The sequence below is a fragment of the Meriones unguiculatus genome, chromosome 2 (assembly GCF_030254825.1).
Source record: "Meriones unguiculatus strain TT.TT164.6M chromosome 2, Bangor_MerUng_6.1, whole genome shotgun sequence".
In the NCBI taxonomy this organism is placed as follows: Eukaryota; Metazoa; Chordata; class Mammalia; order Rodentia; family Muridae; genus Meriones; species Meriones unguiculatus.
In genome coordinates this window covers 114,044,931-114,062,376 of record NC_083350.1, presented here as the reverse complement: position 1 = coordinate 114,062,376, position 17,446 = coordinate 114,044,931, and the positions used below count along the sequence as shown (strand labels likewise).

General features: G+C 36.2%; 1 protein-coding gene across 9 annotated transcripts in view; it reads left to right on the top strand.

Moving 5' to 3' along the window:
- Positions 1 to 17,446, top strand: part of Mettl25 (methyltransferase like 25) — an 81,925-nt gene that overhangs the window by 37,292 nt on the left and 27,187 nt on the right. For 5 of the 9 annotated variants that reach the window (XR_009590016.1, XR_009590015.1, XM_060377975.1 and 2 more), the window contains 3 exons: positions 2,254 to 2,348; positions 4,295 to 4,324; positions 6,676 to 6,749. Coding sequence is in view for 5 of the 9 variants with exons in the window: in XM_060377975.1 (XP_060233958.1) it covers positions 2,254 to 2,348; positions 4,295 to 4,324; positions 6,676 to 6,749 (199 nt within the window). In the remaining 4 variants the exon portion in view is untranslated. Of the gene's footprint in view, positions 1 to 2,253; positions 2,349 to 4,294; positions 4,325 to 6,146; positions 6,178 to 6,675; positions 6,750 to 15,491; positions 15,746 to 17,446 lie in introns of those variants that run through there. The other 4 variants (XR_009590018.1, XR_009590017.1, XM_060377976.1 and 1 more) reach the window with 3 other exon arrangements.

The window sequence follows — 17,446 nt, the reverse complement described above, 5'->3', positions numbered from 1 at the left end:
CTACAACCAAGGACTATTCATGGATATAATGGATATAACCTAGAACCCTTGCTCAGTTGTAGCCTATGGCAACTCAATATCCATGTGGGTACCCTAGTAAGGGGAACAGGGGCTGTCTCTGACATGAACTCAGTGGCTGGCTTTCTGATCATCTCCTCCTGAAGGGGGGCAGCCTTGCCATGCCACAGAGGAAGACAATGCAGCCAGTCCTGATGAGACCTGATAAACTAGGGTCAGATGGAAGGGGAGGGGGAACCTCCCCTATCAGTGGATGTGGAGAGGGGCATGGAAGATCAGGGAGGAAGGGTGAGATTGGGAGGGAATAAGGGACGGGGCTACAGCTGGGATACAAAGTAAATAAACTAATTAATATAAAAAATATAAATTAATAAAAAAACAAGACACGGGGATATTTCTGTTTCAGGCCAAAGGTGACAACTAGAGTTGGTATGAACAAACAGCTTCAATGGGACTCTTCTGTCCCATTGTTTCATGCTCTGTCCCTCTTGTTTCCATCATTTTAGTTAGGCTACCACAGTAATCACGTTCAGCTAAACAAATAATGGAGAGAATATGAGTTTAGAATACGAGTTTGTGTCCATTGCTTCTGCACCCATTCATCTGGCCAAAGGCAATTCATATAGTAGTAACTCTGAGGGAGACTGGAAATTTCAGTTGACTCTCCATAGTAATAAACCCTCTCTCTGTACAAAGAACAGGGAGGATGGAATTAGCTTTTATTAGTGGGTGCTTTGTTCTGACCACAGTAAATAAAAGTGCACACCTGCTTTCCAGTGCTTCATTCTTTGCAGTAATATCTGGCTGTGGGTTATTCTTTCATTAACCTAGAACTATGTCTCAGTTAAGTCATAAGACCTTCAGCAAGACTCAAACCTTTCTTTCACGTAATCTTGAAAATAGAAGTAGTTAGCGAACACTGCCGTCTGGGTAGAATGTAAGGGCTACCTGACTTATGCAATTGCAAGTGAGATGGATTGTGAATGTGCGTTGATATAGCTTGATAACTAAACCATGAACTGTGGAGTCACACTACCCATGAAGAATGTGCAAATCAATACGATTTCGTAATTTGGCTATGCCCAATTTCCCTATCTGAAGCATAGAAATAATGGTATCCCTAGTTCACAGAACTCCTACACAGGCTAAAGCAAGTCAGTATATGTAAAGCACTTACAGTAGTATTTCACAGTATTGAATATCATATTGGTACTACAATTATGTGTGCTTCAATTCTGAAGGTAGAAGAGGAGTCTGGCTTTGAGTCTGGCTTTTGATAGGGTATATTTTGAATTTTAATTTAATACTTCAATGATTAATCATCTACGTAAAATTGAAGCTTTATCTCTTTTCAAAAGTCACTCAATCCTTTATAGTATAGACATTTCTTAGTAGAATATACCTCATTTGCATTTTCTTTAAAGTATTTTTTCAAGTTTGTAGGCTTTTCTTGATATAACAACAATGTATGTTTATTTCAAATTCTAATTATTTGTCACAATTTTAATAACATTAATATCTGAAACTCAATTTAAAACATAAATGTCTTATTTTCCTTCCCAAAGCATAATGGATTTAATATTTCCATGTAAGGTGTTTGCGCTTTAGCAAGTTGTGTAGTCTGAATTAGTTGGCAGTAGAAATGTTGATTTTTGTTGTCATTTGAACCATAAGTACAGTTAAGCCAAATGGCAGTGCAGTCTAAAAACATTACAGCGTCTTAAAACAGTGAAAAGCTCAGAGCCCATACAGCTGTTCCATTCCAAAGAAAGGATCACAGTGACAGGAAAGATGGTGCTGCAGTGTTGTTAGGAATGAATTCATACTTTCTTTAATAAATTGCCAGCTGTTGTACTTTTTTTTCCTCTTAGAAAATTGGGACAGCAATAAATGTCTACTATGTCATTAATTGTCTCCTATGGTTACACTAAACAGGATAACTGTTGAGTTTTAAGTTGCTTTCACTAAGTCTTACATAAATAGTTTTTGGCAAATTGGTTCATATCAGATCTGGAGCTTAAACACGAGGTAGCTGTTGTTGAGCAAATGTATTTGATAACATTAACAAGCTGTCCGTTGACAAACCTGGAATGCACTGTTAAACATCTTGTCACCACTTCATTTTCATCACTGTTTGACTGCCTCAATGACTGATATGTTCTCTCAATACATTATTTATTGTAACTGGAAGAGGAAGAATTTTATTTAAATAATTTTTATTTTTCCCGTCTGTAGAATGTGCTCAAGAAAACTCGGGATTTCCTATGTGCCGCTATCTGAAAGAGGAGAGATGGTGCTGTGGCCGTAATGCAAGAATGTCAGCATGTTTGGTATGGGTTAATTAACAACCATTAATTAATTAACAACCATTAATGTTTTTGAACATTACAATTTGTAAAAAACATAATGGTGAAGGTATTCAACCATCCATTTTATGTACAGCATCATAGAAAAGTTTACATGTGGCTGTTTTCTTTATGAAATGAAAGGCATCAACTACCAGAATTAAACACAGAATTAGTTCAGTACTTTATATATAGCTTGGTAGTGTCTGTATACTTGTAAACATCAATTTATCTTCTAATTTTGTATGGAATAGGAAGATATTAAAATGTGTTAGAAATAACTAGTAAAAACTTTATTTGTGTGGTTTGACTAGTGTCCCTAAATATAGATCACTCACTTTAGCCCTTGACATTCTTTGTCCATGTTACCATGTGAGTTTACAAAAGGGCAAGCTAATTACTACAGGTGAATATTTATTGTCATGGAGCTTAAATATTGCAGTTAGTTTGGAAAAATGACTCTAGAAAACTAAATTATAGAAGCATGACTATAATATTATAGTATTACATTGTTAAGTATTCTGAACATAGTACTCTTACATGTATGCAAATTAAAAGTGATAATGGAGATGTGAATGTTTACTTCTCTCAATCATTTCACTGTTATACTTGGACATCACAACATGTAGGTTTACTTACACATAGAGAAACTTTTTTAAGAATAAAATACAGTTGACTGAAGAATTTGCTTAATGTCCAACCATTAGATGAATGAATTTTTTCAAAGCCCATTGTTTCTACATTACTGTTCTACTGTTATGTGCATATAAGTAACAGCAGAGATTTTGTATACAATGAATAGCTTCGAAATCTATTTATTCTCAAATAATCACTGTCTTATATAGGACATTACTTCCCTGGAAATTTCTCTTTTTCCTTCATTTTATATGTAAATGAAGCACACTCAGAATATTGTTAGAATAACAGTCACTCTTAGATTGTAATGAGCATGGAACACTGCTTGCCAGGCTTATACCCTAAAGGTAAGAAATTGAAATAGACTTCTTTAGGGGAGTTAATTTGTAGTACATTTATTCTGTAATATACATGGAAGCACGTTTTCATATAGTTAGCATTCCCCCCCAGTTCATGGCACTGTGGACAGTGTTCACAGCACTGCACATCTTTAAGCAGAGCCATCATGACCCAACCAGAGAGTGGGTATAACTTTCAAAGGTCCACCACTAGTAACTGATTTCTACCACCTAAACTGTCTCTAAAGTGTTCTACAGCCCCTCCACCCCTCAAATAGCAGTAGCACCAAAAAAAGCATCAAAACATGTGGGACCAGTTTACACTTTAACAAGTTCTTTTTCTTCTAATGCTAGGTCATTTGAAACTGTGCTCTAAATTCATGACATACAGATTTTCCCCTGAAATACTCTTCCACCTCCAATCTGTTCATGTTTACTTGCCAAAAGATGAAATTAACAGATGGGGTTGGGTATCTTACTGGTAGAACACCTGCATTTAAGAGCAGGAACCTGGTTTAATTCTCAGCACTGGAGGAAAACTAAAAAGATGAACTTACATGTTCCATAAACTATAAGATATCAAAAAGAAGTTTATAACTACGTCTGTGCCATTATCATACATAAGAGCAGCTTTGGATTTGATTGTTTAGCCACACTAAACATAAGTCAGAATCTGCCTTTTTTCCTGCTGATTCCTTTTACAATTCACAGAGTGTATAATTAGAATATGAATGTGTTTGTATATATAACACTTTTCATTATAAATTAGTCCTAATTTATACAAGCATATGAGGTAACATTTTTAGTAATATTAATACTTTTAACTATATAAACATACATGCTATCACTTAATTAATCTTTTTGATTGTCACTATTGCAAATCCTTAAGAGTATATTTATAAATCCCATAAGACTAAATATGTCAACAATCTCTGTCTTGTTTCTTTCTTCTTTAAGGCATTGGAACGGGTTGCAGTTGGCCAAGGGGTAAGTGAGAGTGTTTAATGTAGCTAATGAACAAGATAGTTTTTCTCTCAAGTCCTCTTCAAATTTGACCTGCTATTGAACTTGAAACCTGGTAGATTTTAATAGATATCACTCCATCTTGTCACCGCTGTACATTCAAGTGCATACATCCTCTGTGTGTGTAAAGTGAACTTACAGCATGACACATTAAGGTTTGAGGAAAGTTTCCACATTATGCTCTTATACCAAACCTCTCATTTCTTCATATTGTATTAACAATCTGTAAATATTTCTAACGAACATTGTAGGTGACATTAGGCTTTTATGGAGTTTGTTCAAGCAAAGAAAATGAAGTAACGTTAAATGTATTATTTAAGTGTAATTTGAAATGTTTCATTTAGCTATTTGATAACTTTTTTCAACTTAATTAGTCATTAGTTGAAATAGCCAGACTGGCAGGTATGAACAGAAGTTTGTTATGTCCCCAGATATCCATACAATGTATTATCTTCTACTGTGTATTCATGAAACATAGGAATTTTAAAGATCATATTTTAAAATCTTTATAAAATTATTATATTGAACATAAATTTTTAAAAAGTATTGTTTTCTTTTCAAGGAATATTAATGTTAATTCTATTTTTAAAATAATAATAGCAATAACAAGTACTATTTACTCTTGGTCAATTAAGTGGTGGTGGCAGTTGCAGTTTTTTTTTAGGATTATTCATTTTGCCTGTCTAAGCTGTCTCATGGTGCATGAAGTTAATAGAAACAGGAAAAATGTTTAAAATGTATAGTAAGTACTCAGTAAATGTCAACCATAATCACCGTTATGGAAGATAATTATCTTGAAAATAAATATCAAGTCTAATATATAGAGCATTCCAATGTAGTGTTCAAACTTCTTGTCAGTTTTGCTGATAAATACATAGGACTATGAGTTATACTACAGGAGAGGACTTTGAAACATGCAATGAAATGGACCTAAGATATGACTAAAAGTAGGTATTATATGGGAGATCTAAAAGGAAGGAAGCTATGCAGGCTTGGAAGTTTAGGATGAAGTAATTATTGCCCAGCATTGTGCTATAGGTTAATTAAATAAACCCTAGTTTCTATGTGGTGATTTGGGTATACAGCTGGTTTAGGAATAACTGCTGTTTAACTAAAAGATAAATCAATATTAAATATTAATAATAATCAATAGTTATGTATCATCATTATGCACCAATATGCAGGAGGCAACTGTAAGATAACAAACTCTAGGATTTCAATCTCCAGCTAGATTTTTAACTTCTACAGTACAAGCCTCTTAGTGGTTTCCCTAGGGCTGTGAAATAGTGAGGGGCCTCTATCATATTAGTCTCCACTAGTATGACTGTTTTTATATTTTTTAAGGTTTTGCTTATGCTTCCATTCAATCTTAGGAATTGGCTACTATTTTAGCCTTACATCAGAACATGATGCACAGGAGGAATTTAATGGTATAGTGTAGTTTCCTTAATTAGTTGCAGAACCCTCACTTGTAGCTTGTCCCCTTTGCCCTAGTCTTGTGCATTGGATGCATAGTATATATAGTCAAAGGGTTCACAATCTCTCTATATTTTTTCCTGAATTTACAATGCACTAAAAGTGTTCGCTGGATATACTACTTGTGAAGGAATAAGAGTCAATTCTAAGCCACATCCAGTTTATTCCTAGAACAGCCAGGCACAGAGTGCTTGAAATATATTGACTATCTTCCCCCCAACCCCATCTATATCTGTACTCACCAGGACAGAACAACATAGTTATTCCAAAAATGAGCACTATAAAGTGACTTATACTTTCTTTCTTTTAGGAAACAACTGGAAAGCTATTGTTTGCTTGGGGTAACTTGGAAATGATAATCTATTTTGTCCTGTTTGTTTTTCTCTGTCCATTTTATTTATGTATATTATCATGTTTAAAATGCAAATGTGTCTCATATAGTCTATTGTTACTTTCTCATTCTACTTTTTATTTTTCTAAAGTTTACAGGTACTTAAAAAGTATCTTTTATAATATATTAATATCATTTTATGCAATTTTTCAAAAGCATAAGAAATTTTAACTACTTCAGGAGTTTAATATAAACATTGTCATCTACTTTGTAGTTATGCCAGTAAAAACTGGATAACTTTGAAAGCAGTTTGTAACTAACAGTATTTGAAACAAGAATAGATTTACCAACATACTTGGAATTTCAATAGGACACTGTAAAGTTTTTCTCTCTATTTAACAAAATCAGGCGTATACATTTACTGGACCTCAAGTCTCTAATATTAATTCTGTTTTCTAGATTTCCTTTATTATTTTTACACATACATCTGTTTGTTTTTTTTTTTCAGCTGCCTACCGAATCACTCTTCTATCGTGCTGTTCTTCAGAATATTATTAAAGATTATTATGGCATCAGCAAATGGTATGAAAATTTTATTTTGTAATTTTGCTTGGTCCTAGAGATAGTTTGCTTAGGATGTGAAATACTTTTGGTTCAATGCCAAGCAACCAAACAATGAATAAATAAATAAAAATAGCTGCTTTATATTGTTAGATAAATGGGGTTTCTTTTAAGTATTTGGGTAAATTTATGAAGGACAAATTATAATCAGTGTTCGTTTACTTTGATTATTTATTCACTTTACATCCGATTGTAACCACCTCCCTCATCTTCACCCAGTTCTACCCTCCATTCCTTTTCTCCATTAGACCCTTCCCTATTCCTCAGAAATGGGGAGCCCTCCTCTCCTATCATCTGACCTCAGCCTCTCAGATCTCATTAGGATTGCCTGCATCCTCTTTCTCTGAGGCCTATTTGTTTGCTTATTAGTTCTTTGAAAAAAATTTTGCACAGAGACCATTGAGTTTATTAATGATTAAAGCTTGATTTCCTCCCTATAAAACTACTCAGCAATGCCCCCTTTCTCCCACCAAACACAGTGTAATAAAGAATCAAAATTTACATTCTTTCTCGACAATAATTAGATACTCCAATATCAGTGAAGACCACTTGTGGTCATAGCAGTAGCAAGGATGAATCCCGTCCACCAGTCATTTCAAATATCCAGAGATTTGCTCTATAGTTGTTCATAGCACTTTATTCATGCATGCACAAATGGAAGAAAACAAATGGGTGTCCATCAGTAGATATTTAATTAAAACAATTTATGATAGTTTCTACCAGAGACTTCTCACTGGGCAGCAAATTTTGATATATACAACAACCTGAATGAATCTCCAGAGAATTGTGTTGAATGAAAAACTCCAATTATAAAAGTATATATGTGTGTGTGTGATTCTGTTTTTACACACTCTTGGGAATGGAAACATAACTTGATGGAAGAGCAGTTTTCTAGTAAACGCAAGGCCATGGGCTTACTCCTGGTGCTTGCAACAGGGCAAGGTGTGGGGCGCAACAGGGTAATTGTTGTTGGTTATTGATGTTTATTATTGATACAGCTTTCAGTTAAGTAGCAGTCATTCCTAAACCAGCTATATGTCCAAATCACCACACAGAGACTGGGATTTATTTACTTAACCTAGAGCACAATGCTGGGCAATAGTTACTCCATCCTAAACCTCCAAGCCTGCATAGCTTCCTATCATTCAGATTCACCCGTTATACTTGCTTTTAATGATATCTTAGGTCCAGTTCATTTCTCCACATGATTCCAAGACCTCTTCCTCCAGAGTCTCCTCCTCTCCTCTCCTGTTTCCAATCTCTCCTGCTTCCTTCCTCCTCCTCCCATTTCAGACCAGTATGTCCCACCCTGTCCTCTCCGTTGCTTAACATTGTGGCCGGTTGTTTTGTTTGAATTGACAATATAGAAAACAAACTGTGGCATGTTTACACAAACTTGAGACAGGTCATGCTTAGAATAAGCATCTCAATGCAATGTCTGGATTGAAAACAGATAGTGGGGGAGAGAAATCAACATTTGAACAAGCAAGGGTAAATTGAATACATCCCAAAAGTATATTATACCAACAAGACCCATTCCAATACATTCTTGAAATGAAAAAGTTACAGAAGTTGCAGGATACTTCTGATTTGGGGCTTGGGGGAAGTACAGGAAGGCAGGATGAGAAGGACTGGGTATGGTTGAAAGACAGCAAAACAAGTGATCCTTAAGATAATGAAAATGTCTTGGCTATTGGAATGAGTATCCACTACTTTACTATGTTGAGTCGTGGGAAGCTACTAAACAGAAGATCTTAGGGTGGTAGTCAGATTTTTAGAAAGATAGTTCTTTACCCAGGCATCATTAAAAAGCATATTTTTTAAGTACCACTAGAATCTTAACTAAAAATTCAGCCTTATCTAGAACTGAGCATGGTCAAACACACCTCAATCCTAGCTACTCAGGAGGCTGAGGCAAGAATATCAAAGTTTAAGGCTGACCTAGGCTATATAGGGAAATTCTGTTAAATGACCAAAAGAGAGAATGAAAAATAGTGTGTCTAATGATAAAACTATGGTAATTTAAGACACTCATGAGGAATATAATAACATACAAAAATGCTGAAGAACTCTTTAAAATACATACATTGAAAAACTAAAATGCAAGCTCTCAAGATGATTACAAGATCCTTGTGATCCAGTGCCTTTAATGGATATTCTAGGGTATGGATGTATTAGTGCATACATGTATTTGCTAAAATGTATATAAGAGAGCTGAATACCAAATAAAGGTAAGACAGAAGGGAAGGGATAAGGGTGTTGTCCTTGTGGTAGAACCGTTGCACAAAGACTCAGGTGGCAAGATGATGCTACAAGAGAGTGTAGGAAAGAGTCTTTATTTTCTTTAAATCCTTTGACAGTTTTATGCATGCCTATAATCCTGGTTTCAGTAATTATGCATATTTACCCTTGATTGGCCTCTTGTATTCTTACTCATCCTCCCCTTGTACCCCTTCTCAACAAGATCCCCCTCCTATTCCCTAGTCCTTTTGTGCATTATGATCCTGATTTAGCTGGGGTTGCTTGCATTAGCATGGATGTGGGGTTATTTACTGATGCATGGATAACATTCCAATGGCAATACCACTGAGGAAAATGATCCCCACTCCCCAGCAGCCCTCATTGCCAGTATTTCCTGGTCTAAGACTAGGGCCTCATGAGCTTCCTAGAAAGGAGTCCTAAAACAACTCATCCTTGTGAATACTGAAGGTCCCATATTACCTGTGTTAACCCCTTGTAAAGACAGCAACATCCTAAGTGTCTAACAACTTCCCCTTTGCTCCATCTCTGAAGGGCTCACTGCCTCTCATCGTCCTAATGGACACCAAGCTTCCATTCCCTGAGCTCAGGTGCCTGAGCCATCCAGAAGAGTATGAACTGAAGTTGATTGAAATCTACTCATAAGTTTTTGTAGAACAGAAAACAGAAAAAATACTGTGACTTAATTGTTTAATATTTTGTTTAGTTTAAGTTATCTTAAGGTGAAAACCTGTTCTAGAATACCTCCAGTATTATTCTGTAAGCTTCTCTGTGTAATTGCTTATACAGTCTTAAGATTAGAAAGGGACTAGAGAGAAGGCTCAGCCATTAAAGGCTAGACTTACAACCAAAAATAGAAGATTAGAAAAGGGGGAGATAAAAAAACAAAAACAAACAAACAAACAAAAAACCCTAGAGGGAACAGCAACTCCACAAGGAGAGCAACAGAACCATAATATCTGGGCACTGGGGTCTTTTCTGAGACTGATACTCCAACCCAGGACCATTCATGGAGATAACCTAGAACCCCTGCACAGATGTAGCCCATGGCAGTTCAGTCTCCAAATGGGTTTCCTAGTAAGGGGAACAGGGACTGTCTCTGACTTGAACTCAGTGTCTGGCTTTTTGATCATCTCCTCCCCCTCCCTGAGTGGGGAGCAGCCTTACCAGGCCACAGAGGAAGACAATGCAGCCAGTCCTGATGAGACCTGATAGGCTAGGGTCTGATGGAAGAGGAAGACCTCCTCCCCTATCAGTAGAATTGGGGAGGAGCATGGGAGGAGATGAGGTGGGGGAGGGTGAAATTGGGAGGGGGCAAGAGAGAGGGTTACAGCTGGGATACAAAGTGAATAAACTGTAATTAATAAAAAAATTAGGAAAAAAAAAAGATTAGAAGTCACTGTTTTTTGTGGACTTAACCATAACATTTTATTCCATTATAGTTTTGGTTTAGCACTCAATACACTTAAAGTCAATAACTTTTTAAAAATTAATTTTTTATTAATTACAGTTTATTCACTTTGTATCCCAACTGTAGCCTTCTCCCCCATCCCCTCCCAATCTTACCCTCCCTCATCTCCTCCCCAAGTCCGCTGATAGGGGAGGTTCTCCTCCTCTTCCCTCTGACTCTAGCCTATCAGAATGGGCTGCATTGCCTTCCTCTGTGGCCTGGTAAGTCTGCTTCCCTGTCAGGAGGAGGTTATCAAAGAGCCAGCCACTGAGTTCATGTTAAAGTCAATAACTTATAGAAATTCCTTTATTTCATAATTAGTCTTTATCTGGAAAGTTCCTAAGGGAATGAAGCACCAAAGAAGGAATTTCACAAGGTTTAAATCTTACTTATATTCTAATTTTTTTTTCTGTATTGAGGATGAACCCATACATGCGAGGCAAACACTTCACTATTGAACTACATCAATACTGCATTATCCATGTTATTCTGTTCTGAATTGAGAGCCATACCCAACTATATAAGAAACAGATAAGTTTTTCTGTTATAATTATAAGTTACCAAGTTTAATCTTATTTTTCTTTAGTATGACCAAATAGTAAAATGAAAATCCAGAGCTTTAAAACTTCAGAAGACCTTTTTTAATAGTTGAAAAAAATTTAATTAAATTTTTTTATATTAATTAGAGTTTATTTACTTAGTATCCCAGCTGTAGCTCCCTCTCTCATTTCTTCCCTTCCTCATCTCTTCCCTGTCCCTCTCTTAAGTCCACTGATAGAGGAAATCCTCCTCTCCTTCCATCAGAAGACCCTTTAATCTTCAGTGTGTGGTCAAGTTAATATTAAAAGTACTATACATTTCTAACTGAAATGTAATTTAATATTTTACAAAGATTGGTCTTTTAAATGCTGTTTGAAATCTTCAATGTGTATTAACATGTAACCAGTACAAGATAAGTTCATAGATCTTTTACAGTGCTGGCTATATATTCTATTTTTTGTGTGCTTGTTTTCATTTATTTCAGGTACAGCTGCTTCATTATTTCCTATAAATCCATACAGCTGTTGTTTGGAGAGTACTGTATACCATCACCATGTTCTTATGATTTTAATTTTGGAAAAGTATGTAGGTAGTGTTAGATTACCTTGAGTAGAATTTTAGTCATAATTAGTGTATTCACTTTTATTAAAAAGAATACAATTCCTCTTTAGCATGGTGGCCATGCTTTATTCTTGATAGGCTGTCTTGTAATCTGCTTTTAATTTCCTATCATTTTTATTTCAGACAATAATTCCATTTTTCTAACTTATTAAAAATATTTGATAGTTCTTAACCTTTATATGCCCAAACTAAAAGATATTCATTGTCTAACTGAAGGCCACTTCTAATCTGTTACAGATATCCTTTCCACTTAATATTCTTTGCTCGCTGAGCAGCTGCCCATGCACCGTTGCTCTACTAGATTATTGCATTATTTATGTAACTTGTTTTATGCCCTTTTTGCTTTTTGGAACTCTTCTGTCTATCTGGCATATTCTCTTACCCAGTTCTACCACTTCTTTACCCTAGAGCATGTCCTTTAAACTCAATGGAGGAGGGTTTTTTTTTTCCTTTTTTCTTTCTTTTCTTTTTGATCCTCTTTCCTCCCATATTACTTAAACTGTAATCACTGCCTTTTAATGATATTCATAGTAAAATGATTTGCTCTTCTACTCCTCAACCACCTTATGAATTCCTTAATGGCCAAAGTCCTCTTTGGACATTTTTCTCCTGTTGATCATCTCCCAACTCAGCTGTGGTCTTTTATGCTTTCTTTCCAATAAATAAATAAATGAATGAATGAATAAATAAATAAATAAATAAATTGGCGTGCTGTTATTGCTTTTCTACTTCCCTTGAATATATTCTGCTTTGTTTTTACTTCTCCCACTGGAGCAAACCACCCCTTTCAGGAGCCTTAGTGTGCCTGTTGCTGAATACTGTGGGACCAGGAAAACTTGAAACCCAGAGAGCTGGGCCTGGAGCAAGACTGAGGTCAAGGTCTGTCCAAACCCCTAAAATCCCAGTGCACGTAGCTTTAGGACCCCCACCTCTGCCACCGGTGAGATGGTCACTTAGCTTGGCAGCCTGGTTACACATTGAACTTACTCTCTCCTTATTATGGCATGTCCATAATAAGCACCTGGTATTCCTCTTCATATAAAAAAGGCATTCCCCGAACGTTGGCCCCAGCCAATGATGTACACTCACCCCAAAAGCCTCTATGCATTCTCCAAAGGTTTAAGGAAAATTGCCTTTGTTCCCCCAATTAAATAAGCTGTCTTTCTGAAGCCTGTATCCCAGGAAGTCTGTTTTTCATTGCCTGAGGTCTCCATCCCCTGGCTGTTCTTACCTTACTCCCAGTCCCAGGATCCACAGGCTGTGATTGTTCTGACCATGCCATTAAGCATGGGAAAGCAGGCCAGGAATGGAAGAAGACCATAGTCATTTCTCAGGTCTTAATCTTCCTTTGCCTAGAATCTGTGCTGCCTACAGTTTATTGTTTTGTGATGAAGCATGCTTCTCACCTATTCTGTGAAATACTGAGTCCCTTGATGTTTTTAAAAATGCCAGAACAGCTAGGGCTTTGTATCCTCTATTCTCTGGCTGTAATATCACCCCAAGGCAGGTACTTGTGTGGCTCTCTCACTCTCTTCCTTCAGTTCTTCACTAAGAGTCATCATTTGCCAAATAGCTACCAATCACCCTCACTTGCTTCTCACTTCCTCCCTGCTTTGCTTTTTCTCCTGATTCTCATTGCTATTCCCTGTTGCACTTACATTGTTGATCATCCTGAAACTCCTACGACATTTTTTTCTTGCTTTTCTTTAGTACAAGTGGTGGTACTTTTTTTTTAATTCTTTATTAATTACACTTAATTCACTTTGTATTCCCCCTGTGGTTCCCTCCCTCCTCCTGTCCCAATCCCTCCCTTCCTCCACCCTCTGCATGCATGCCCCTCCCCAAGTCCGCTGATAGGGGAGGTCTTCTTTTCCTTCCTTCTGATCCTAGTCTGTTAGGTCTCATCAGGAGTGGCTGCATTGTCTTCCTCTGTGGCCTGGTAAGGCTGCTCCCCCCTCAGGGGGAGGTGATCAAAGAGCAGGACAATCAGTTCATGTCAAAGACAGTCCCTGTTACTATTACCATGGTACCCACTTGGATATTGAACTGCCATGGGCTACATCTGTGCAGGGGTCTTAGGTTATCTCCATGCATAGTCCTTGGTTAGAGGATCAGTCTCAGAAAAGACCCCTCTGGTCTAATTTATTAGGTGTTCTGTAGGCCTCTTGTATTCTTATAGGTCTCCCTTTTAAGTTGGGGTAGTACTTGATAAGCAGCTCACAGAGTATTTTTTAAAGCTTTTGGAAAAGGATAAATCAGACTTTGATCAGTGTAAGTTGATGTCCTCTATATTGTCGTTTCAAAGCAGTGCTGTAAAAGTACTTTAATAGAGAAGTTCCTAATGCAAGTTCATGCATCATATGGAGCATGAACCCCCTGCCTGGATTCCTACAGCACATTTATATTTTAAGAGTAGGTAACTGGATGAGAGACAGCAGAGTCACCTTTATTTAAAACATGTTGGCATGGCTAAGACATGAAGATTACCATTTCGTAACTGGTTTGGGTAACTTTCCAGGACTCTGTCTCAAAAACATGAATATAAAGAAAAAATAAAAGAGATCATAAGCAAAAGAACTCTATGCCTCAGGCATTAATCTTATGCCCAGTGTTATCGCAGGGAGGTCCTGTGCTTCAGAGTCGCTTCCCTTCGGTTTTCCTCCTTGTAATTGAGACTGATGATGACATCTTAAAGGTATACTTTGAAAGTTCAGTTATTGCTCAAAACAATACTTGAAACATAGTGTTTATTAGTTTTCTAATAAATGTCTTTGTTGACTTCATCTGTCAAAATATATACATGCTAGTATTCTTTCAGTGCTTTGTGAAACAAACTCTGAAAAACACCAACAAATCATGAAAAGAATTGTTCTGACCCTTCTGAGGATGACCTCCATTGGTATATAAGTCAGTTTATGCCTATTCAAAATCCAAAGGAACTGACAGCAGCACAATGAAGCACTTAATGGTTTTTTAATGTGACAAATATTTGTCAATAACTGTAAAGTACTAAGATTCTTATTAAATGGAACTGTTTACATTAGTATTTTCTGTTAGCTGTAGTAAATATAGGCACATTGTATATTTTGGACTTTTGTGCAACATTTTTCATTGGCTGACTGGTCTTTGCTTTTCTTTATAATTTTATATGTGACAATATTCCATCTGTCTGGAAGCCTGCAAGTATTTTTGACAGTTTCTTCTGAGTATTATTTGCCTATATATATCATAAATTAATTGTATAAAATATTCTATAATATATTAATGATATACCAAGCAAATATTACTTGGTGTCATGTAATTTAAATGCTCATAGGAATCAGCTCTTCTCTGTTTTTTATTCATTTGACATATAGCATATATTAAATAATTTGGGTATCCTGGATTAGAGCACAGGTTGTATTTTTGTTATTATTGCTTGCTTGCTTGCTTGTGTTTTTTTCCAGAGATAAAAATGTAAAGTTGTGTGTGCTTGTGTCTATTTTGATGTGTGTGAAAAAGTGCGTACAAGTGCACATGGTTAAGGTCTGTCCTTCCTTGATCACTCTCCTTTGAGGTAGGTTCTTTCACCAAACCTAAAGCCTAGGTTGGCTGGCCATGCACCTATCTCCAGCTCTCCATCTCTCCAGCTCTCCAGGGCTGGGTGAAAAGCACAAGCTCTGTCTGTGCTCTCAGCTCAGGCCTAGGCATCGAACCCAGGTTCTCAGGCCTAGGCATCGAACCCAGGTTCTCAGGCTTGAACCAATCAACTGAGCATCTTCCCTTGAGTATTTTAGTTTTTCCAGCATGCAATTTTTAAATTATTACATTTTTGGTTTTGTTGTTTGTTTCAGAGTTTGGGGGATGCTGTCCATGTACAGTGGTACCTGTGTGGCGGTCAGAGGACAGGTTATTGGGGGCAGTTCTTTTCTGCCACCATATGAGTCCTGGAATAGATAAGGACTTGGTGGCAAGTGCTTTTACTTTTTGAGCCTCCTCAGCAGTCACCCTTGAACCTTTTTATATAATGAAAATAAAGAGCCTATGAGGAGCAACTTACAAAAAGGGACTGGAGAGGTGAGTCAGTGAGTACGAGCACTTGCTGTTCTTCCAGAGGGCCAGCATCAGTTCACACCACCCACAGTGAGCTGTCAGCATCATTTGTAAATTCTAACTCTAAGGAAGCCTACATCTTTTACAGCTGCTGCTTCTTTTGCACATAACATGCACATGCACACATGCGCCCACATATGCATAAATAAATAATAAATCTAAATAAAAAGGTTTCAATGATACAGAAAAAAGAAAGAACATAACATTCAAACCTTTAGTCTTATGTATTTTCTGATAGAAAATATTACCTAAGTAATGAATTGAAAGATTTCTATTTTATTGAAATATTTCAGTATAAATTAAGGCAGTGAAGATGTGATGTAAGTAATAAAATTATCCAAGCAGACTCTAAATGCACCTTGTTTTATAATAAAAAATGGGGTTAGCACTTTTTATTTAAGGCTGTTACATTCTGAAGTTATGTAGGAAAATTCCATTGTTAGGAATGATGATTAGAAAGCTGGAAGGTGCAGAATAGTTACAGCAAGTTCTCACAAAATGACTAACAGTACTGAAAAACAATACACTCATGTTCTGTTTTTGTATATGCGTATTCCACTCATTTATTTTCTATAATTTAGGTATTTAAGGTCTTAGGCCTCCTCTTTTTCTCATGTTAACCAACAAAATTAAGTATTTATCCTTACAACTGTAGATGCTTTTGAAGAGTGGTCAATAACAATCCTTTTCTTGCAACTACAAAAAATAGCTCATAGTCTGCATCACAAAGTCTCAAAATCACTTTTCCTTAAGTGTGACAAGAGATTTTCATAGCTATCCTATAACAGCTTTAGGCATAGAAAGGTGTCCTGAAATATGCCTACCTCAGTTTACCTACAGCTCAGAGGTGACCATTCTTCATTTGCAGCTTGGTAATATAAAGCATGTGTTCAATCCGTGCCCTGCTGGATGTAGTATTGGCAGGAGTTACTAACTGAAGTGGTAAAAACAGGTATCAGGCAGCTTACTAAACCTCTCCATACTATTTTCCTTCATGGCATTAGTAATGACATGTAGGCACATGGAGATGTTTGTGGGTTAAATGAGTTAAGAAACAGTGGATTTTTTACTTTGCACTTTTCATTTAATAGTTTTTGCTATGTACTAATTCTTGTTTGTATAGTTAGGCCTGCCTTTTTTTGTAATCTGAGTACAATAAATAGACTTGTTTACTCTAGTAATACATTTTCCTCTTACTGTGCAAAGTTTGTTCTGGTAAAAAATTATTTGATTAATGATTAGCTCCACTATTGAGATCTTACCATATATTCCTACCATACTAGGCATTAACAATATAGACATGAATAAAGCAGTAGAAGGTTTTCTTCAGCTGCTTAGAGTAGTAATTGCAGACATAATTTTAAATGTCATATCTTTATCAGTAGTTATGAATATGCATATAACACAAATACTTATTTGTGATATGCTAGTGTGTAACTTACAATGAGCTCAAAATTTGGAATAAAAAAAACAGAAAGACCTGAATAAACTGCATTGAGAAGAACAAAAAAAAAAAAAAAAAACAGAAAGAAAGTAAAATTATAATACTCTTCTTGGAAAAGCCTACTAGCTTAAAATATCAAGAAATGGATAATCAGAAAAATAAGAATATGTGAAATAAATGTTTGTGTCAGTATTCCAGTTTCATCTAGAATTCCAGAGGAGGCATTCATCCTTACGGAAGCAGTGTTTGAGG